The 24462-nt window shown below is 37.8% G+C and overlaps 1 protein-coding gene across 5 annotated transcripts in view; it reads right to left on the bottom strand.

The window, feature by feature from the left end:
- Positions 1-24462, bottom strand: part of LOC126188884 (FH1/FH2 domain-containing protein 3) — a 637930-nt gene that overhangs the window by 72799 nt on the left and 540669 nt on the right. For 4 of the 5 annotated variants that reach the window (XM_049930556.1, XM_049930557.1, XM_049930558.1 and 1 more), the window contains 2 exons: positions 17931-18160; positions 10606-11134 (listed from right to left, as the gene is read on the bottom strand). In XM_049930556.1, the coding sequence (XP_049786513.1) occupies positions 10606-11134; positions 17931-18160 (759 nt within the window). The remainder of the gene's footprint in view (positions 1-10605; positions 11135-17930; positions 18161-24462) is intronic. The other variant, XM_049930555.1, reaches the window with a different exon arrangement.

The raw sequence follows: 24462 nt of genomic DNA, 5'->3' as shown, positions 1-24462 counted from the left end.
AGATTAGAAAATTTAAAAAGGGAAATGAATAGGTTAAAGTCGGATATAGTGGGAATTAGTGAAGTTCGGTGGCAGACAGATCAAGACTTCTGGTCAGGTGAATACAGGGCTACAAATACAAAATCAAATAGGATAATGCAGGAATAGATTTAATAATGAATAAAAAAAATAGGAATGCGGGTAAGCTACTACAAACAGCATAGTGAATGTGGCAAAGATAGATACAAAGCCCATGCCTACCACAGTAGTACAAGTTTATATGCCAACTAGCTCTGCAGATGACAAAGAGATTGATGAAATGTATGATGAGATAAAAGAAACTATTCAGATAGTGAAGGGAGGCGAAAACTTAATAGTCATGGATGACTGGAATTCGATAGTAGGAAAAGGAAGAGAAGGAAATGTAGTAGGTGAATATGGAATGGGTGTAAGGAATGAAAGAGGAAGCTAACTTGTAAAATTTTGCACAGAGCATAACTTAATCATAGCAAACACTTGGTTCAAGAATCATGAAAGAAGGTTGTATACATGGAAGAGGCCTGGAGATACTGGAAGGTTTCAGATAGATTATATAATAGTAAGACAGAGATTTAGGGACCAGGTTTTAAATTGTACGACATTTACAGGGGCAGATGTGGACTCTGACCACAATCTAATGGTTATGAACTGAAGAAACTGCAAAAAATTGGGAATTTTAGGAGATGGGATCTGGATAAACTGACAGAACCAGAGGTTGTAGAGAGTTTGAGGGAGAGCATTAGGGAACAATTGACAAGAATGGGGAAAAGAAATACAGTAGAAGAAGAATGAGTAGCTTTGAGAGATGAAAAAGATGAGAGCTAGTAGAAATCAGAAGATGTACTGAATTTAATTGATGAAAGGAGAAAATATAAAAATGCAGTAAATGAAGCACGCAAAAAGGAATACAAATGTTTCAAAAATGGGATTGACAGGAAGTGGAAAATGGCTAAGCAGGGATGGCTAGAGGACAAATGTAAGGATGTAGAGGCTTATATAACTAGGAGTAAGATAGATACTGCCTACAGGAAAATTAAAGACCTTTGGAGAAAAGAGAACCACTTGTATGAACATCAAGAGCTCAGATGGAAACCCTGTTCTAAGCAAAGAAGGAAAAGCAGAAAGGTGGAGAGAGCATATAGAGTGTCTATACAACAGCAATGTACATGAGGACAATATTATGGAAATGGAACAGGATGTAGATGAAGATGAAATGGGAGATATGATACTGCGTAAAGAGTTTGACAGAGCACTGAAAGGCCTAAGTCAAAACAAGGCCCTGGGAGTTGACAACATTCCAGTAGAACTACTAACAGCCTCGGGAGAGCCAGCCCTGACAAAACTCTACCATCTTGTGAGCAAGATGTATGGAGCAAGATGTATGAGACAGGCAAAATACCCTCAGACTTCAAGAAGAATATAATAATTCCAATCCCAAAGAAAGCAGGTGTTGAAAGATGTGAAAATTACCGAACTATCAGTTTAATAAATCACAGCTGCAAAATACTAACATTAATTCTTTACAGACGAATGGAAAAACTGGTAAAAGCCGACCTCGGGGAAGATCAGTTTGGATTCTGTAGAAATGTTGGAACATGTGAGGCAATACTGACCCTATGACATATCATAGAAAATAGATTAAGGAAAGGCAAACCTACATTTCTAGCATTTGTAGACATTGAGTAAGCTTTGGACAATGTTGACTGGAATATTCTCTTTCAAATTCTGAAGGTGGCAGGGGTCAAATACAGGGAGCGAAAGGCTATTTAAAATTTGTACAGAAACCAGATGGAAGAGTCCAAGGGCATGAAAGGGAAGCAGGGGTTGGGAAGGGAGTGAGACAGGGTTGTAGCCTATCCCCGATGTTATTCAATCTGTATATTGAGCAAGCAGTAAAGGGGACAAAAGAAAAATTCAGAGTAGGAATCAAAATCCATGGAGAAGAAATAAAAACTTTTAGGTCCATTGTAATTCTGTCAGAGACAGAAAAGGACCTGGAAGAGCAGTTGAACAGAATGGACAGTGTCTTGAAAGGAGGATATAAGATGAACATCAACAAAAGCAAAATGAAGATACTGGAATGTAGTCAAATTAAATTGGGTGATGCTGAGGGAATTAGATTAGGAAATGAGACACTTAAAGCAGTAAATGAGTTTTGCTATTTGGGGGGAAAAATAACTGATAATGGTCGAAGTAGTGAGGATATAAAATGTAGACTGGCAATGGCAAGAAAAGCATTTCTGATGAAGAGAAATTTGTTAACATCGAGTATAGATTTAAGTGTCAGGAAGTCGTTTCTGAAAGTATTTGTATGGAGTGTAGCCATGAATGGCAGTGAAACATGGATGACAAATAGTTTAGAGAAGAAGAGAATAGAAGTTTTCTAAATGTGGTGCTACAGAAGAATGCTGAAGATTAGATGGGTAGATCACATAACTAATGAGGAGGTATTGAATAGAATTGGAGAGAAAAGAAATTTGTGGCACAACTTGACTAGAAGGAGGGATCGGTTGGTAGGACATGTTCTGAGGCATCAAGGGATCACCAATTTAGTATTGAAGGGTAGCATGGAGGATAAAAATCGTAGAGGGAGACCAAGAGATGAATACACTAAGCAGATTAAGAAGGATGTAGGTCGCAGTAGGTACTGGGAGATGAAGAAGCTTGCGCAGGATAGAGTAGCATGGAGAGCTGCATCAAACCAGTCTCTGGACTGAAGACCACAACAACAACAATGAAAAAGCATTCTTCAAATCTTCTGAGCTGGGGCCCCTGGATTGTTAAAAATTTATGAAAGATATTTTTGTGCTGTGCTCTGAAATCTTTGTGAAGCAGAACTAAACTACTTTCTGCAACAGAATAATTCTGTTCACCAAATTAAATTCACCTTGTCCTTCTCCAAATTTCTTGGATGTTAATCTCCATTTCCTTGAGGACCACATTCAAATTGTACCTCACACAACATCAACCAATAAGTAGCAACATCTCCATTTCAACAGTTGCCCCCTTCCATGTCAAATGCTTCCTTCTCTATGGTCTATGTATCTATGAAAAACAAATCTGCTCTGATGCTGTACCTTCTATCAGGCTTTCCTCCCTATCAGCTACTCTACTGATCTTGTCAACAGTCAATATCTCCCTGGTGGTCTCCACTTCTGCACCTCCAACCAAGAGACATTTAACTTTAAAAAACTCAATGTACCTCCCTTGTCACCAATTACCACCTAGACCCTGAAAGCCTCAAGCCAGGATTATGACTTCCTAATTTCAAACCCTGAAATGAAATCATCTCTCCCTCATATTCTCCTCACACCACCCACTGTTGCCTTACATTGCCCTCCTAAACTTTATTGTCCCTATCATTTATCCTTATTTCCTTTTCCCCTTCCTTTTTGTGTTTAATTGCAATACTCATATCAGTCTTTATTTTCCTCAGTGAGCTCCGTACTAAACTGGAGAGACAACTCAAAACCAACTTTGCACAGTAAAACATGATGATGTTTGGTGGGTATGTCATATTGGCAAGCGGTATTCTGGGTTGTTGGTATTACTTGTGCTTGTGACTTTTGAGCAATTCTTCTAGTGAACTCAAACTGAATCTAGCCAGCAACATGTAATATTAGTGAACAGTGATTTCATTTATCCTGTGTAGTAGAATGATTTGTCAGCTTGCACTTACCTATCAAGGAGGCTGTGACGTATTGCGTCACAGCTTGGCTTCATGGAGTAGTCTCTCCAATTTAGTATTGGCTCACTGATTTTCCCTGGTTCTTTTACCCCACCTTTGGTTCTCACTCTATCCTTTTTATTATCTCTGAATTAAAGTTGGCACGGAGCCTACTATTATGATATATTTGACATCCTACTGTTTCTCATAAGCTGTCCATCATTTTCATCTACCTAATTCCTCATCATAAGATGTGGTGGTCCTTCTTAGCTCAGCGTTTGAATGACATGTCCCCCACCATGCTCCCATTTACAGCCTCCACATCCAAATCCTCTTTTCTCCCCGAAGAAGAAACCTGTTGTTCTGATAGCTAGAATTGCTAAGTTCTATTCTAAGTATATCTAACAACAGTACTGGGAGTGGTTAGTTAGTTTTTCTGTCTCTTTGCGATATTAACAAACTTCCAGCACAGGAGAATTTTAGCATCACCAAGCCACAGCACTGTATACAAGAATTCTGCAGCTGATTTTCATCCATATCTTTTATACTTCAAGCATCTCAAGAGAGACATAGATATTATCACATTTACTAGAAGAAAGTTGTAAATACACTGGTGTCCAAAATTAAAGCAACAAACTGTTATTTCCCCATCCTCTATCACATTCATGATATAATCATACGAACTCTCAACACATGCTCATACAATCATGTTCCACATAGAATATGGCATTTCTGGCATTGGACAATCACGTCCACAATGACAGGAGGGTACCTATCAAATGGGGTAACGCTTACAAGTAGTCCCATATCCACAATCGCTGTGTAAACAGTCAAAGACAATGCAGCATGGCACAGAGAAGATACCTGCCAGATTCTCTGCCATGGAGGGCCTAGAAAGAATGGAAGCAGAACAGATACAAACTGATGCAGCTCGCTGGCTTAATGTGAATCATTCTGTTGTCTTTAGGGTGTGGTGACAATTCATAGAGACCGAAATGTATTCCAAAGACCAGGGTGGGCCTGACCATGCGTGGCATCAGAAAGAGAGGACCGCTATTTGGCTGTAAATACAAGACAGTACCCCCCTAGTACTGATTTCATCTGGAAAGTGATTCTCAATGGATCCTCATCTGGAGGGAATGTGGAACACAAATTCAAAATCCAAAAATTGTGGAAAGAAACCTGTGCCAAGGAGGATCCCTAATGGTGTAGGCAGGGATTATGCTGACCAACTGATCACCTCTTTTTGAAACTGTATGGATGAATTGGCATGGTTTAACTGCTGTCAGGTATCATGATGATAACTTGTGACCTCCTGTGTGGCCGCTGTGAGATGATGTGGACACAGACTTTGTACTGATGGACAATAATGATCGAACTCCTAGAGCACATGAGGCTGATGTTTTCTTGGAGACAGAAGATACTGCATGGATGGTGTGGCCTGCTTGCTCTTCTGATTTGAATCCCATAGAGCACATCTGGGATGCATTAGGGACACAGGTTGTAACCACCACTTGCGGGCAGCTCTGCTGGAGGAATGGGCTTTACTGCCTCAACATGAGATTGATGACATAATTCACAGCATGCCCCATCGTCAGACCAGTGTTGCTGCCATAAAAGGTCACACTCCATACTGAGCACATTGATTAGTTGTCATAATGTATGCACAAATCTTTTAAGTTGGAAAAAAAGGAAGAACATTTTTCTCTACCTTTATGCATGTTGCAGTTTGTTTGTGTTATGTATTATTTACATTGTTTCTACTTTACTATCACCTGTTTATACTGTATTGTTGTCCACCCCCGGTAGTTGAGTGATGCCGGCACGGTAGCTCAGCGTGTTCGGTCAGAGAGCCGGTTGGCCTCCGTAATAAAAAAACTGAGTGGAAGGATCAACCACTGAACTTTAACAGGATGTCTTGCGACATCCGCAACGACCAAACACAACGATCAATAACGAACAAAATGCAAAAAAAAGTGGTCAGCGCGACAGACTGTCAATCCTAAGGGCCCAGGTTCGATTCCCGGCTGGGTCGGAGATTTTTTCCACTCAGGGACTGGGTATTGTGTTGTCCTAATCATCATCATTTCATCCCCATCGACAACACACAAGTCGCCGAAGTGGCGTCAAATCGAAAGACTTGCACCAGGCGAGCGGTCTACCCGACAGGAGGTCCTCGCCACACGACATTATTATTATACTGTATTGTTGCAAAGTAAGTGCAACCTTGAATAATTTACATTTGTTGCTTTAATTTTGAACACCAATGTAATATCCATCTATGATGAAACGTTTTCATTTATACTACTACACTGTTTCTCGGTCATTAGGTACCGGCTTACCCAACCTTAATTATTTGCAGAATGAATTTTTGCATTGATCCGAGGCAGATTACAACTGTGTGCCAGACTGGGACTCAAACCCAGATACCTTAAACCCAGATATATTTTAATCTGTCTTGAAGTTCCAAATCATTTCATTCTGTTGCAGAGTGAAAATCCATTCTGAAAACAATCCCCTAGGTCATGGCTAATCTATTTTGTCTGCAGTATTAACTTAATGGTGACGCAGTCTTAAATTAGCATCTCTCTCACTCTCTTGTAGCAGTGCACAAACTTTTTTTTCTTGAAATCAGAAAACAGGTTATTATTTTTGGTGAAGCATATTTTATTTCCATTCTAACAGAAGGACTTGAGTTTCAAGCTAACTTGAGTTTGAAATTAAACTAAGAAGAACGAAGGCTGAATTTCTATCAAGAAGGTTCCAGGATATGGTTATATTTACTACACAAATGAATCCTGTCCACAATAGTTACGTACTTCGTATGATAGAGAGTCACACAACCAAATCAAAGGCCATCTCACAATGAACAGGGACATGCAGACTCCACCCTGATATCCACAACAACTTGTCAGTGTCCTGCTTCATCACAATATATTTTAGTAAAACTGAATCCTCCAAAACCCTTTCCTCTGAGTAAGTACCAAGACATCTTAGAAGATAAAAGCTTTTGGAATAGGAATGATTGAATGATACAAGGCTGTCTTCACCCTTATGGCAAAAGAAAATTTCTACCTACACTAGTACACAGAAGAAACAGAAATAATAAATGTGTTTCAAAATATAATATGTATTAATAATGATCATTTATAATTCTTTCTGGTCTTTGATTAACTATACATATGTTCTAGTTTTTTTGGACAACTGTCTGTTGTAGGTCATCACAATAAGACATGTCAAACAGCGCACAGCACACTATTTCCATTAAGTGTTTCATTTCTGCAATATCAAAAATTTCCTGTTGTCCTGCATCTACAAACAATGACTTATTTTACTTACTTCAGACATAAATTACGATACCAAGCTGTGAATCTGAATTAGTATTAATTTTTTCTCTTAAGTGTCATTAACTCTAAACTGAATAAGTACCACAAATGGTAATAACAGCTCATTGGTGGTCAAATGGAAACAAAATCATTACTGACGTATGAAAAGTATGTAACCTGTCTGGTTCTAGTTTTACGGCATCAGGTTTTCTGATTGCTGAAATATAGCACCTATTGTCACAACCTATGACAAATGCAATCTAAACTTGATTCACATTGCAGATGTGATTAATTTATTAAACAAACTTTCTCTAACCTACTTTAAAATGGTGCACTTCACTAGAGTTCACACAACTTTAGTAAAAACCTGTCCTCATTTGCATTTTCAAGGAATACTGATAAGACATCTAATTATCTGGTTTCATGTGTGGATTTAAAATAATTATTTCTACAAGTAACATGTGATTAATTGATTTGTTAATATGATGTGATACATTACAATTAGAGCCTTAAAAATTAATATGAAAAAGAATTTTTCATAAGGCAGCATGTTTGATACAACAGGCTTTCACTTCTGAGATATAACTGAGAAAGCACGATATTTTAAAGAGTACTACATATCACACGTAATTAAAAAGAATTTCATAACAGAAATTTCCTGTTCTACATAATAGATTATGCATCTGAAATTAAAAATCAGAACTGAATCTTGACACTTCAAATTCTGTAGGAATTAAATGTAGCGGAGATATGAGCCACTAGAGTGTTAGCAAATTCTGCTACATAAACGTTCAATTCTAATTACTTCACTTAAGTAGCTGTACACAAATTATTAACAGCTGATACACAACTACATAACTATACTTCATAATGTGTAATGCAAACTGTGATATAAATGTAAATACTGAGGGCTGCGACGGCTTGAAAGTCATTTTCCTATAATAATATTCTGTTTATTTACCAGTAAAATACTGTAAAAGAATCTATTTGGTAGAGCAAGACTATATTTTAAATGTTTTGTGGAACATTGTGAAAGAGAAGCAATGGAAAAGCTCTCAGTCATAAATAACCTGATTATCGCTTTCACCTGGGAGAGCGCAGCATTGTAAATAACATCTTTAGCTTGCTAGCATTCCGTGATTTCTAAGACACTTCTGTATTCTGTGACTTTACTAATCCCCCCCCCCCCCCAGATAGTAGACTTGACTAAGGAAGAACATATTTTCAAAGGAGGGGCACTTCTATTGTTAAAAAAAGAAACAACAGCCGCCATTGCTACGAGATATCAGAAAATATTAATTTTTGTTAATATACACTCTTTTAAGAAGTTGAATATATACTGTCATACTTGAGCACTGAGAAGAACATTTTTATGAGATAATAATTGTTATCTTAAAGGAACCTACACAGACTATCATAATTGTTCAGAATGATTTCCGTCTGACTTGCTCTTCAATAACAGCATCAAGAATTTTTCAGAGTTACATTATGGCGCAGATCTTGAAAAACTGTTTCTTATGCTGGCTGCTAAGAACTTAAACCTTTGGTGTGCTTGATTGCACTCTGGAGACACCACGCATTAGTGCAAAATTATTAATTTACTCTTTTTCAGCCCAGAAGACAGTAATTAAGTTCCACAGCACTAAATATTTTATTTTTGATGAAAAAGTCAGTTCCAATTTTCATATTCAAACATAACACCAAAGGACAGATTTATTTAAATCATTTAATACTAGGAAGGAATGAGGACCTGGTAAGAGTATGGAACAGTAGTTACAATCAATTTTGCAGTGGAAAGATTCAAGGTTGCCAGCCTGTTTGTTCTTTTTGCTCTTATCAGGAATACTTAATAATTTTTCTAGTGGCCAAGGGAGGGTCATTAGAATATGCAGCTGATGGAAGTGTTTTATGGCTTTCCTGTATTTTTTGTTGATGTTGTTCAAAGAAATAGTTTATGCTTTCTTTTCAGAAAATACTACACAGTTGTTTCCATGACTGGGCCTGTACACAACAGTGAACAGACATGAGGAAGAACACTTCCTGCAGAACATATAAATAGATTTACAGTTAACATATGGTGGGAAAGACAGCAGTCCTAATATTTACCAGTGAAGTTTTTATCTCATTGTATTTTTTGACTATTTATTAGGGTGAATTACTTGAATCATGTTCTAGGTTCAAATATTTCCCTGTCTTACCGGATCAGTCTTGCAACTTTCTTCCTCTTTCTATTTACCCATGTTTCTTCACTTGACTACTTGATTTTTGGATCTACTTCTATTTGTCCATTTTCATTAACTCATCATTAAAAATATTATAAAATTGTACATTTTGCACCCATACCATTTCACCTTCTATTTTTAATCGACACATACAGAAAAAGAAACTCTCCAAGAGATGAACATTTCTTTAACTTTTACTTGTCAGTCTTATCATGGTTTTGTTTGTTATATGTATTTACTCTTCTTCCATTGACTATTAGACTTCATTTAAAAAAATTTGAGATGGCGGACAATAATTCTAAGTTCTGTCAACACGAGAGATATTCACCCCAAGAAACACCAATGTTACAAGCCTCCTTCACCAATGTGGTACTTATTCCATATGTGTTTATTGAGTAGTTCATAAAAAACAGTCAATTATTTACAGAGATTCAGGTTTGTGGCAAAGATACATTACAAAAACAATATTATCTAAAGTGCTATTGATAAAAATATTTCCTGGAAATATTGAAATAAAAAACAATTGTAAAAAATGAATTTTTGTACTTCATTTTTTTATGAATGTGCAAGTTCACAAAAAACAAATTTCAAAACAATCTACTACACTACAGAAACTTTTGTTCAAAGTTAAAAAGAATACTTTTTCTGTGACATGCATGTAGGAAAGGTACATATGGACAAAAACTACTTAGCAGTAAGCTTTCAAAATCTAAAAATTTATATAAATGCATGATACGCAGAAAAATTTAAAAAAATGGAGGACAAAAGTGGAACTATCTACACAGTGGGTATCAACAAGGTCAGATGTGTGTGTGTGTGTGTGTGTGTGTGTGTGTGTGTGTGTGTGTGTGTGTCAGTGAGTGAACATGTAGTTTTATTTTAATTTGTAATTGTGATTTCATTTACACAGTAGGTTTCACCTAAGTAATTATTACCAGCATGGTGACTGGAGACAGAACCTATACCATGTGTAACTCTCATGCTTACAGAAAGCTTGTTACAGGTCACATAGTTAAACACGAAAACTGTCAGGGAAGCACAATGTAATAATAGTGCACTACATGCTACAAAAATTATTGTCCATGCTTTGAGGTGTAGTAGTGCAAAATGACTTTTTAATTGCAAGTGGTAACACAAACTAAGGAACATATAAGCATTTTTTCCACAAAGAAGTTACTTAAAAACGCATGCAGCAGAATGTTATGAATAAGATAATATTATGCAATAAAATGGGAACACACACACACACACACACACACACACACACACACACACACAGTCACAGAGAGAGAAGAGAGAGAGAGAGAGAGAGAGAGAGAGAGAGAGAGAGAGAGAGAACTATCCCACAGAAATAACTTTGAGTCTCCTCCTACCTTGGCAATGAGGTCCTTGGCACGTGACTCAAACAGGTGCTCCAGCTTCTGCGTATCAACTGCAACAGAGGGAAGCTCATCCCATATAGTGCCTCCTACACTGTGCAACTTGGCTGCAACAACAGGATCATCACGAACTTCCTTCCAGAATAATTTGACTGTCTTTTTAGTCTTTCTAATTGGTGGAGATGTGGGTGAGTTTGAAAGCGCAGTCGTCCGTGGCGAAAGACCATTCCGCATAGCTGGTGGAATGGCAGCTGGTGGTGGTGGTGGTGGACCAACTCCTCTTAGGGCTGGTGGTGGTGGTGGAGCAACACCTCTTGGTGCTGGAGGTGGAGGAGGCGGACCACCATTGCAGATGGGTGATGGAGAAAGGAGGTCAGTGTCATCATCACTGACCAAGTCAGTGAAGTCCAAGTCAGCTAGAGCCAATGGCCGCTTGACCTTATTCACTAATTCCTCCCACTGTAGGTCAACTTCTGACTTTTTGACCTCTGGTGGTGGTCTAGGAGATGGCACAACTTCAGCCTGGGAAACAAAAAATATGTCACACTTTCAAAACTATAACCTTGTGTGTTCATATTCTAGGAGGAAATATAAAACTATTTTGAAAACTGTCAATGGCATATGTTATGAGAATAAGAGATACTTTTTCAGTTTACTGTTTATTTCTAGCAGAGAAGAGTGTTAACTGGATAAATTTCTATTTAGATAATTATTCGAATATATCGCAAAAAATTTTATTCACTAATAAAATATTAACATTTAAAGTGATTATTCATCTATGCAAATACAAACAATTACTTGTCATTTGATTTTTTTGTTGCTGGGGGTCAGGTCAGTTTTTGTTTGATAAATAATTTAATACAGCCATATATAGTGGTGTGCATTATTGGCTCAGTGAGGAAACTCCAGACCATTACACTAAAAGCCTGGGGGTTTGATCTACTGTTGGTCGTTATTTTCGTCACTTGGGTTCCCTCCCCCCCACCTAGAACAACAATATAAATGCTAAGTCAAGTAGCAATGTGTTTTGGAGTAGGCTACATGTTGAACTATGGGCCCACTTGTACCCGGTGAGGGAAAGGCAAGAGCATGCCACTCCAGTATCAACATGCCTTCTGAAACACTGCAGTGTTCAAATCAATCTTTGGGTTGAGCATCTTGTTACTTGCTTTGTAGTGTAACGAATACAGCATAAAAATGCTCTGTAGCTGAATGGTTTTGCAGTTACACTACTGACATGACCCAATTCAACTGACTCTGTGATTGCCAGTATTTCCTCTCTTTGCTAATGGAAGCACTCTGTGTAACTAGTCAAAGATGACAATGTAACCACCAAAGTCTCTTATCTTCAGTACCTTCTTCAATTGTAACAAAATTGCTAACCTTATTGAATATGGGTGTCTCATTCATATAATTACACATAACTCTTATGTTTACAGTACTAGAAAATGAGTGAACAATGTAAGGACTCCCTAGCATCAATAGACATTAAATTTACAATCTCCTTAAATGGCATTAGACAAAGTGAATAGCAAAACTACAGAAAAATGTAGTGTTTTATGGAATGCTGTTGGACATCCAAAGTCATCCAAATTAATTGAAAGTTCACTAGAACTAGCTCGGAATAATTTTTGCCCAAAGAGATGAATGACTTTTGATTCAAAATATCCCTATGCAGTTAATAGTGGTTTGGGATTCAAAAATTTCATAAGATACAGAGAGCTTGACAAAATTAAGGAGTTCATAATATTGCAACACAAGGGCTACTTTCTATCCAGGAAGTATCAAGAGGCATTTTGAAGACTTTATACATCTTTCTAGACAAAAGAAAACAATTGCAACAATTGCACCACTAAAATTTTACTTCTGTATAGGTTCGCAGCCTCTAAATATTTTACAAATAAAACATGGTCCGTTGTATATTAATGCTCTTTATGTAATTGTGTGATTAGCAAATTTTGACTTTGTATAATTTTCAGGCACCTAAAATTCAAATATACCATTGTGGAAAAGACTAACATTGTCTGCATACATCATATCGTTATCGGTTTGTTGCAGGATTCTCGAACATATTCTCAGATCGAATATAATGAATTTCCTTGAGACAGAGAAGTTACTGTCCACGCATCAGCACGCCTTTAGAAAGCATCGCTCCTGCAAAACGCATCTCGCCCTGTTTTCACATGATATCTTGCAAAACCATGGATAAAGGGTATCAGATGGATGCCATATTGCTTGACTTCCAGAAAGCGTTTGACTCGGTGTCCCACTGCAGACTCCTAAGTAAGGTATGAGCATATGTGATTGGTTTCCAAATATGTGAGTGGCTCGAAGACTTCTTAAGTAATAGAACCCAGTACGTTGTCCTTGATGGTGAGTGTTCATCAGAGGTGAGGGTATCATCTGGAGTGCCCCAGGGAAGTGTGGTAGGTCCGCTGTTGTTTTCTATCTACATAAATGATCTTTTGGATAGGATGGATAGCAACGTGCGGCTGTTTTCTGATGATGCTGTGGTGTACGGGAAGGTGTCGTTGTTGAGTGACTGTAGGAGGATACAAGATGACTTGGACAGGATTTGTGATTGGTGTAAAGAATGGCAGCTAACTCTAAATATAGATAAATGTAAATTAATACAGATGAATAGGAAAAGGAATCCCATAATGTTTCAATACTCCATTAATAGTGTAGCGCTTGACATAGTCACATCGATTAAATATTTGGGCGTAACATTGCAGAGGGATATGAAGTGCGACAAGCATGTAATAGCAGTTGTGGGGAAGGCGGATAGACACCTTCAGTTCATTGGTAGAATTTTGGGAAGATGTGGTTCATCTATAAAGGAAACCACGTATAAAACACTAATACGACCTATTCTTGAGTACTGCTCGAGTGTTTGGGATCCCTATCAGGTCGGATTGAGGGAGGACATAGAAGTAATTCAGAGGCGGGCTGCTAGATTTGTTACTGGTAGGTTTGATCATCACACGAGTGTTACAGAAATGCTTCAGGAACTCGGGTAGGAGTCTCTGGAGGAAAGGAGCCATTCTTTTCATGAATCGCTACTGAGGAAATTTAGAGCATCAGCATTTGAGGCTGACTGCAGTACAATTTTACTGCTGCCAACTTATATTTTGCGGAAAGACCGCAAAGATAACATAAGAGAGATTAGGGCTCGTACAGAGGCATATAGGCAGTCATTTTTTCCTCGTTTTGTTTTGGAGTGGAACAGGGGGAGAAGATGCTAGTTGTGGTACGAGGTACCCTCCACCACACACCGTATGGTGGATTGCGGAGTATGTATGTAGATATGTAAATATAGACGTAGATGTAGATATAAAAATTACAAGATTGTATTAACATAACCAAATTATAATGATAGCTCTTCTTACATGCATGACATCAACTTCCTTGCATCATGTCTTACATTGTATAATTAGCGGATTTATCTTCCACATATATCGTCACACATCATTCATAAATACATGTAGACAGAATTCAGATCATAACACTATGCCATGAAGTGTCACATAGTAGTAACTGTAACTATGAGTACTGCAATCTGACAACTACAAGCAGCTGTTCCCATGTCATCAGAGATACATTTACAGCTAAGGTTGCAGAACTATTGATAGCAATATGGAAGAAGTACATACATTATTTGCAGGAATACTGGATTTAACTCATGTATTATATACTAAAATCAGTTTGTGTGTCCATTTGTCACAGATTACTTGCCACCGACGAAAAACAAATTCTGAAAAATGTGCAAACATTCTGCAAGAAATAATACATAGTCAATGTATTGTGCAAAAACATCACTTCAATAAATGAAAATAAATTTACATTCAGCTCTGTCAATAACAGTACTCAACAGATAGCAACCACTGTTAGGATGCATACTGACGTCTAGCAGACAGGTAGTGTATATGCTATGCCATTAAGAAGGTGAAGACAAAAATTTGCAAAACAACAGCATTAATACCTATACTTGCATCTATAAATCTGCCCATCAAAAGAGAAGAAGGGAGTATTAATAACAGATATTCATCACAAGTTGTTGTTAATTAAATAATTTCACTATAATAGAAATTATTCGTAATTTTTTTCAAATTATGGTAACATCCTACCAGTTCAGTAAACAGACTGTCAAGTTAAGCATTGTTAATGTGACAGTGGTCAACCAAAACTTCTCATTGAGAAATAGCTGGTTTAACAGACAGTACAAAATGATTAACACTCTGAACTTGTACTTGGAATGCAAGCTTCCAATAGCTTTGAGATTTGGCATTTCAGAAGGTCAGTCAATGATGATTGCCAGAGTTGTTCATTCATAAAGGCCATGGTAAATTTCTTTTGCCACCTTTGTCTTTCTAAGCTTATGCTGTCAACTCTGATGACACTGATATTGTGAGATTCTTGACTGTTTCAGCAAACTACTGGATAAAAATTGGACGTAAAAGGAAATAATAGTAATTAAAGAAAATAATAGTAATTTTCTAAATAGTGAGATGAGGAACATCAATGGTATTTAGCAACAGAAGATTCTAAAATTTTTAACAAACATAACTCCAGCTGAAATGATATATGCAGAAGAAATATGAAATACAAAATACAAAACTTGTAAAACAATATTATCCACATCACAAACATATATGCATAAACAATTCTGTTGGTTCCAACGTCACCTCATATTGTATCACTATGGAGATGGTACTGGTAGATTCAATAAAACTTTAGATTCTACTGAATCTACTGCTACCACCTCCATAATATTACGTGCTCTAGAAAAGACAAGATATGAGGTACAGGCCAACAAGTGATAAAATACAATGAATGAAATATTATCTACAATGTGCATAGAAGCCAGACTGCAATTGTAAGAGTCAAAGGACATGAAAGGGTGGCACTAATTGAGAAGGGAATGAGACAGGGTTGTAACCTATCTCTTATGTTGTTAAAACAAGTGTAATAGGGAGTCCTCGTATTAAGCTAGGTGAAGCTGAGGGAACCGGACACTGAAAATGGTAGATGAGTTTTGTAATTTGAGCAGTAAAATAACTGATTATGTTAGTAGTAAAGAGGATATAAAATGTAGACTGGCAGTAGTGGGAAAATTTTCCTGAAAAAGAGGAACATGTTAACATCAAATATAAATTTAAGTGTTTTAAGGTGAACATTGAAGGTTAGATGACTAGACTGGACAATCAATGAAGATGTATTAAATGAAATCAGAGAGAATCGAGTTTTTTTGTGGCACCACTAAAAGACGAGAACTATAGCGTAGTGGGTACAGGCACACATTATCATCTGAAAAGTTTATTTGATGTCAGGTAGCATTGACAGAGGGCACCTAGAGTTGCTGATTTCCAGTTTTGAATTCCACTTTCAAATCACTGACCCCAAATTCAATGATTGCTTCCTCACAGTGGTGCAAACACTGCACACAGTAAAATGCAACCACATACAAATGTGTTAGATTTACTTATGCAGACACTGCATGGACCACCAAAAGATATTAGTTTCAAAAATACAACCCCTTCAGGAGATCCAAGAATTCATCACTTGACTATAAAGTAGTAATTCTGCTGGCTATGACACTGTTTCTATCAGAATATTACAACCTTGTGCTGTCTTGATAGGATTACCCTTTGTATCTTTGTTATCAATCAATGACACAGAGTATAACTCCTGACACACTTAGATGTGCTGTTGTAACACCCACCTACAAAACTGGACATAAGCAAACCACCTGTAACTAAAGATCTGTATCACCTCTTCCTGTCTTTTCAAATGTATTTGGCAAAGGAATACTGACTCATGCAACTGAACAGAACTTGGTAACTGCCTCACAGCTTAGCATTCATAAAGGATTCTTCACACAGAATGTAGTATAAGACCTCAAAAATGAAGTGCTATCAGAGATAAACAAGAAAAATCACCTTGTTGATATATTTTGTAACCTTGCCACAGTCTCTCATTCCATGGATCACGAAATTTACTTAGCAAACTAAAGTCTCTAGGCATTAATGGTATGCCTCTTATATGGATGAAATCTTACCTTGGTAACAGAAAGCAGGGAGTCTCATTAAGAGAGGCTCAGGCATGAAAATAATCTCAGAACGGGGGAACTTAATGTGTAGCACTTCAGGGATTACACTGGACCCTCTTGTTTCTAATCGATATAAATGACCTTCCAATGTCTTTAAAGGGCAGTTCAAAAACTCTAATGTTTGCTGGGGAGCCACTGGTTTTGAGGTTCAGGGCAGACAGAGCTGAGGGGGGAAGCCCAACAAACCTGAAAGCTAGGATACTTTCATGTACTTTTATGTGTGTCTGTCAACAGTCTTAAATATTTCTCTTTCTGAAGGCAAGTTCTGGGCAGAAGATCTGTCTCATAATTTTACAGTTTTCTTTGGTGACCAGAGGTTGAATATACCGCTACAGCTGTACGTTCTTTTATTTAACATACAACCGGTTTTGGGATCTTATACACCCATCTTCAGGTGTCATAGTGGTACTTTCAACCTCTGGTATATGCTCTGTTGTGGATGTTCCTCTGACAGGACTGTTTCTTTGGTGAATTTTCATTTTAATATGAAGTTCACTAATTAAGGCTGTCTTCTTGGTTTCATTTATTGTTATAGTATTTGATCTGCCTTAATATAAACAGGGTTGTGATGAAGTTTTTCTCAGTCATCATCAAGCCTGACAGTTGTGAGTGCCATCTGATATCCCTTACACAGTTAGAATACCCTGTACAATAATTTCACAATGCACATGCTTAACCCCCTAAAATTTTCTTCCCATCTCCTTTGCATGTTCTTGCATAGTTTAAAAATGTACAAAAGCCTCATTTCACCATCTTTCTATTGTACACCAAGAATTTCCTATCAGACATTGCATGTAATCTACTTGACTTCAGCACTAGTTGTTTTATTAAGCCACACTCACGCAAACTGAAACCAGTTCTCTGAGACTGCAGACATGTGTGCAAGTTGGGTTTGCATGAGTGTATGTGTGGGTGTGTCTATGTGTGTCTACTGCTCACAAATGTCTTATTGGCCAAAAGCTATAATTGTGTGAATCTTTTTGTTGTGTCTATCATGACTCAGCATCTGCGCTATATGGTGAGTAGCAACTTTCCTTCTCTGGTATTGTTATAGTCAACACTAATTCACACAATTTACAAATCAAGAATCTGTAGATACTATTTCATATGTTAATTGCTCAACGACATACATGATATATTCAGAAACTGAAAACAATGAATGGTTATTTACATTATTCTGATTAATGCTTTTGAAAAACAGAGCCTTACCTTTGATTTTGACTTGGCCAGGCCTTCCTTAGCACGAGATACAAGTCCAGTCATGTCACCAGCAAGGTCTGGTGGACGCGGGCCTGTCACTTCATCTTGGTTCCCACCGACACCTGCATTTGCAAGTCTCTGTGTGAGATCACGTACTGAACCTGATTCTCTTTTGGGTGAGTCAGGAGTCTGTGCTGTTCCTTCCATCTCGTGACCAGATGTGACACTTTTCTGGTTTTCTGTATCAAGACCAAAATCTTTTTACTACATGTGAGGAAGACAATACCTTTCATTTAAATTGTCAAGCTTTCTGTACATTCTTCATATTAATAGTGTACAAGTGCACAATAACCTGCTGAATGACTGATGTATCTTTTTCTCAGGTCAAATACTTAATGAATTTTTACTGAGTGCTCTAATTTGTCTTTGATTAATAACTAATGTGCAAAAGAACACTTTTTTCTTCTCATATTAGTTTCGTGCTTAAAAAATGTGCTGTATTAAACATTTACATACACACTACAGAGGCAGTCTGTAAGAAGCATAGAAATTACACATTAGACCACATATCCATATCTGTTTTGTTTGTCCTTGTCTTTTCTATATTTCTTTTTTGGCTACTCTCTTTCCTCACTTCTCAGTTACTCCATCTTACCTCCTGCCAATGATCAGTTTTACTCATGACTACCTTGTTGATTACAATAGTTCACTGTCTTGTGCTTCACATTTCCAGTCTTTGACAATGTGTGACAATTTATTTCCAACAGCTGAAAAAAAATAATAACCATACCAGAGACGATACAAGTACAACTAGAGTTGACAATAGTAAATTCCTGAGAGATTAAAACTAAATTAATGTCTGTGGGTTGAACTTGGTGTGTTGCAGCCCAATGGTATATTTTAACTCATTACTTCCACTGTGTATCATCGACTTGACCTACGGCTCTACGTAATTTTTCTCTTCCTACATCACTTATACATCCTCTCCTAAACTTTCTCTTTTAATTTTCTTACCAATAAAGCAATTTTCATTTCCAAAAGCTTAAGATTCAAATTACTTTTCTATTGTGTTTGACAATATTGACTATTGTATGCCTGTTTTTGGAAATATTGGTATCACTTCAGCCTTCCACAGCATCCATTTAAGCTGAGAGATGGCAACTGCATATTGTAAAAATAATAAAGAAACTGACTACATAGTGCAACGTGGTTAGAAGGCACAATGTAGCCACACATGTGTACACGTGCACATATGTATATGTGCATATATGTACTCTTTTTTTTTTTAATATATATATTTTCAAAAGCTACAATAATTTCCAGTATTGTTTATGTGCCTTTCAGTGGCTCAACACCTGTACTATTGAGTGAGTTGTTACTTTTACTCTTTAAATTATTTCCATTCCACAAGGGCTTTCCACTGCCCTTGCATAGGTGTAGATGTTGTTCCAAATGGGCAATGAGCGATATTTAAGTTTCACTTATCAAAGAAATCTGATTTTTTTTCCTTTATTCTTCCTTCCCAAAACAGGTGAGTCCCTCTCACTTGTTGCCTGGAAGCCTGGTTCTCTTACCATCCTCCATCCTCTTTGTTTTCTCAAGAAGGAAACCTGTTGTTCCAAAAATTAGGAGTGCTGCGTTCTACCAGCAACTGAGAATTGTAACTTGTGAAGATAAGTACTCGTCAGCATTTCTTTCTCTGTGATTTTAAGTAGTTCCTGAATTCAACTTCCTATTTTAAACTATCTCGAGAAAAAGAATATTTGTAGGAGCTGAACTTGGTGAAAATATGGATATTCAATAGCAGATTGTGTTTTAAACTGAAAATAACACAGACATTGCTTAATAAGCAGGAATAATTATAATACAAAAGTTATTTCTCTGTAATATTTCTTTGCGACACAATGTATGCAAGCAAATATAAAGTATGTTTGTCTAGAAAGTAGTTTCTCTTCACTATAGCGCTCACAGAAACAATGTTACTGTGGGACGATCCATCTGAATGGGAAAGAAAAGAAACCTCCATTGACATGATACACAATTCTTTAATTTTACTTTCCTCAGTTATCATATTCCAAGTGCTTCCTTGTTTTGATTCTTTACACCCAAATTAAACTGACACCACCTTCCACCATAATGATAATGCTTCACAATATAAAGATCTTCATCAACTCTTGTCAATGAAAGTTTGCCTGTATGTACTCTGCCGCTCTCACTTCTGGTGTCACTGAATGCAAAACAAAAGAGCTACAAATACAAATAAGCTTTTTTTCTATGATTAACCTCCCATTTTGTGTACCAACTTTATGAGAAAAGCAAAAAAGTGAAGTATTGATTAGTTGCCTTTGTGCACAATTTCTACAGTGCGCCCTGCATTTCACATGTATGGCAGAAACTCAGCAAAAAACGTGGATTATTTCTGAATGATAGCTTGCCTTCTGAACTATTTTGAACTAGGAACTGCACTTTCATGTGTCTAGAGCTGTATCCTGGTATGTTTATGTAGCAGCTCTAAATAAATATAATTTTTCACTGCTCTTTGCTGCATATTTCTTTTTATACACTGCAGTAATATATTCACCACTGTGTGGCTCCCATTCAGAAATGGCTGCATAACCCTTTTTGACAAGCTCACACATTCTCATCAGGAATTCCAATGGTTGACCATAATATTCATTACAACAGCTATTGCAGTATAGCAATGATACGCAGAGAATGAAATTAGGACATACACAGTAAAAGGTCTTAAATGAATGATCTCACAATCTATATTAGTAGTTAACTGACAGGTTGTTTCCATTTATTTGCCCTGAGTTCAATAATATCTTTTAATATGTCTTGCCTTGTCCATTCTCCTGTACAGCTTTATCAAGGTATTTTATTTTTTTCTAATTTAATTATTAACAGAATTTTTATTGTCAGTTTTTTTGTTCACCATATATCTGTTTGACCGAAAGTACTACAAAAATAGTTTATTTGTATTAATTATTTTCCAACTGTTTATTTACTTTATTATTGGTCTTATATTTACAGTAAAACTGTGTGATAATAAAACACAAATTGTTATTACCACAATTTTTCTTTTTAACAGCCCACTCCCATTTGACCTGCTAAGATAATTTACTCTGTATTTTAAAACTAGTATATCTATATTTTATGTTAAGTTATCAACATCAAATTCTTTGAAAATCTGAACTAGAGTCGTTCTAACAGCAGTCCCATACATGTTAAGACAATGCACACATGAAACCATGTTTTGATGTTGTGTTATTGTTGTTATTATTATTATTATTATTATTATTATTATTATCATTATTACTATAAGTTCTGACATTAATTGTACTTTTTCATTATTATCTGAGACTAAGAAAACATAAGTCAAACACATTCTACAACAGGAGTTAACAAAGAGTAGGAAATTATTATACAAAGACAACACAGAAAGGCATAAATGTAAAGTGTGATGAATAAAAGGCAAATGAGTACAGGGTGATCTCAGTATTCAGAAATGATACAAATGAGAAATTATTTTCAGATAAATTGCTATGAAATAGTACATAATACAAAGTTGCATATGACCCATGAAAAGTATAACAGAAAGGGTGCAATGTACTGTCAACAACAATATTAAGTAAACAGAGATGACATGCACAATTCCAAGTACAGGATGATTGGAAGTTTTCAAGATTAGAGAACAATTATAGTTTGGAACAAGGAAGACGTGACCATGGAAAGGGAACAGTAAGTACTTCTATAAGGTCTATTTAATTGGATAGATAAAAGATCTACTCACCAAGTGGCAGCTGAACATACACATAAAAGACTGTTGTGATTGGCAAGCTTTCGAAGCCAGTGGCTTCTTCTTCAGGCAGAAGGGTTGAAGGGGAAGAAAGAAGGGTAAAGGAAAAGGACTGGAGAGGTCTAGGAAAAGAGGTAGATTTTGTGAAAGTCACCCAGAACCGCTGGTCAGGGAATACTTACCGCACACGATGAGAAGGAAATATTGATTGTTGGGGACTGTACCAGATGAGATTTGAAAACCTGAGATAGTACCCAACAATCAGTATTTCCTTCTCATCCCGACCCATGGTTCTGGGTGACTTTGCCAAAGTCTACCCCTTTCCTAGACCTCTCCAGTCCTTTTCCTTCACCCTTCTTCCTTCCCCTTCAACCCTTCTGCCTGAAGAAGGAGTCACCAGCTCTGAAAGCTTGCCAATCACAACAGTTTTTTATATGTGTTTTCTGCTGCTGCTTTATGAGTAGATTTTTTATCTATCCAATTAAATAATTTTATCAACAATTGATTGTTTTTGTTGTTACATTCTATAAAATCTAGATGTACATATGCCCACCACAAACCATTGAACAGAGCATGACAAAGCTTAGTCCATGCTATTATCAGTCTCTTCTCTGTGTGTTCTATTCACAGACAGAGCAAGGGAAATAATGGCTACATGTGTCATTGCATGTTTTATCCTTTCTTATCTCATCCTTCTGAATTTTATATCGGATGTGGGTTTTAAGGGAGAGGGTAAGGAGTCATTCCAATCCCAGGAGCGAAAAGACTTACCTTACGGGGAAAAAGGGACAGGTATACACTCGCACACACACACATATCCATCTGCACATATACAGACACTGGCAGACATATGTAAAGGCAAAGAGTTTGGGCAGAGATGTCAGTCGAGGCGGAAGTACAGAGGCAAAGATGTTGTTGAGTGACAAGTGATGTACGAGGGGTGGCAACTTGAAATTAGCGGAGGTTGCGCCCCTTGTACATCACTTGTCACTCAACAACATCTTTGCCTCTGTACTTCCGCCTCGACTGACATCTCTGCCCAAACTCTTTGCCTTTACATATGTCTGCCTGTGTCTGTATATGTGCGAATGGATATGTGTGTGTGTGTGTGCGTGTGTGCGAGTGTATACCTGTCCCTTTTTCCCCCTAAGGTAAGTCTTTCCACTCCCGGGATTGGAATGACTCCTTACCCTCCCCCTTAAAACCCACATCCTTTCGTCTTTCCCTCTCCTTCCCTCTTTCCTGATGAAGCAACCGTGGGTTGCAAAAGCTTGAAATTTGTGTGTGTGTTTGTGTGTTTTTTATTGTGTCTATCTACCAGCGCTTTCTCGTTTGGTAAGTCACAGCATCTTTGTTTTTTAATATATTTTTCCCATGTGGAATGTTTCTTTATATAAAAAACAAACACCGTCCAAACAAGCCTTAAAGGCACCAATGATACTGTCTGGCCACCATGTCATCCTCAGCCACCCACACACCCCTGCAAGCCTACAATGTCCTGGCAGACTACATTGTGCCAGCACTGCAGCTCAACTGGTGATGGTTGTTGTGGTGGGGTGTCCAGCGGAGTGTACGAGGGGAGAAAGGAGATGGAAGTAGGATGTTGAGTTGGAGAAGGGTGGCTGACAGATGGGAGGGAGATGGTTGGTTGGTTGTTTGGGGAAGGAGACCAGACAGCATGGTCATCGGTCTCATCGGATCAGGGAAGGATGGGGAAGGAAGTCGGCCGTGCCCTTTCAGAGGAACCATCCCGGCATTTGCCTGGAGTGATTTAGGGAAATCATGGAAAACCTAAATCAGGATGGCCGGACGCGGGATTGAACCGTCGTCCTCCCGAATGCGAGTCCAGTGTCTAACCACTGCGCCACCTCGCTCGGTTGGGAGGGAGAGACAAGAGACACAGGAAGGGAGTGTGGCACTGGTGAGCTCATTATGACCAAAAGCAGAGACAGTTGTGCGCAGTGCACAGTCATGTGGAGGGCTGGATTGGGAGGAGGAAATAGAACACAGGAACAGGGAGGGTGCAGACAGGAGGGTGTGAGTGTAGGATAAGTGAAATTGGAGTCACGAGGCAGGGCCAGAGATGGATGCAGGGCGGAGGCTTTTGGAGATTGAAGCCAGGAGGATTATGAGATTGAAGGGTGTACTGTGTTGACAACTGACTTTGTAATTTGGAGAAGCCTGTATTGGAGGTAGGTTCCAAATGGCACACATTATGAAGCAGCCATTGAAACTGACGATGTTGTGGTCAGCAGAGTGTTGTTTGTTGACCACTGCTTGACAGTCGCCATTCATTTGGATAGACAGCTGGTTGGAGGTCATGACCAAATAAAATGCTGTGCATGAGCTACAGCAGAGATGACATATATCGTAAAACCTTCCACAGGTTACCCTCTCTGTGATAAGATGGGATAAGAATAGGATCGGCATGTGACAGGACTCGAGTAGTATGTCCTAACTGGGTGTATCAGATAGGTCTTGCACCTTTGTCTTCCAAAGGGCTGAGATCCATATGGGAAATGATTAGAATGAGTATGGCATCAGGATGAATGATGATACTGCATAGGGAGGGTGGAAGAATACCTTTTTGGGAGAGTTGGGAAGAACTGCAGCACATGATGTCTCTCATTTATGGGCATGATGATGAGTATTTAACATCCTGGCAAAGAATATGATTAAGTTGAACCAGTCCAGGATGATACTGCAGTGTTCTCTGACACCCTCCAAGCACATCCTGTTCCA

The sequence above is a fragment of the Schistocerca cancellata genome, chromosome 5 (assembly GCF_023864275.1).
Source record: "Schistocerca cancellata isolate TAMUIC-IGC-003103 chromosome 5, iqSchCanc2.1, whole genome shotgun sequence".
Taxonomy (NCBI): Eukaryota; Metazoa; Arthropoda; class Insecta; order Orthoptera; family Acrididae; genus Schistocerca; species Schistocerca cancellata.
This window is presented reverse-complemented; position numbering and strand designations above follow the sequence as displayed.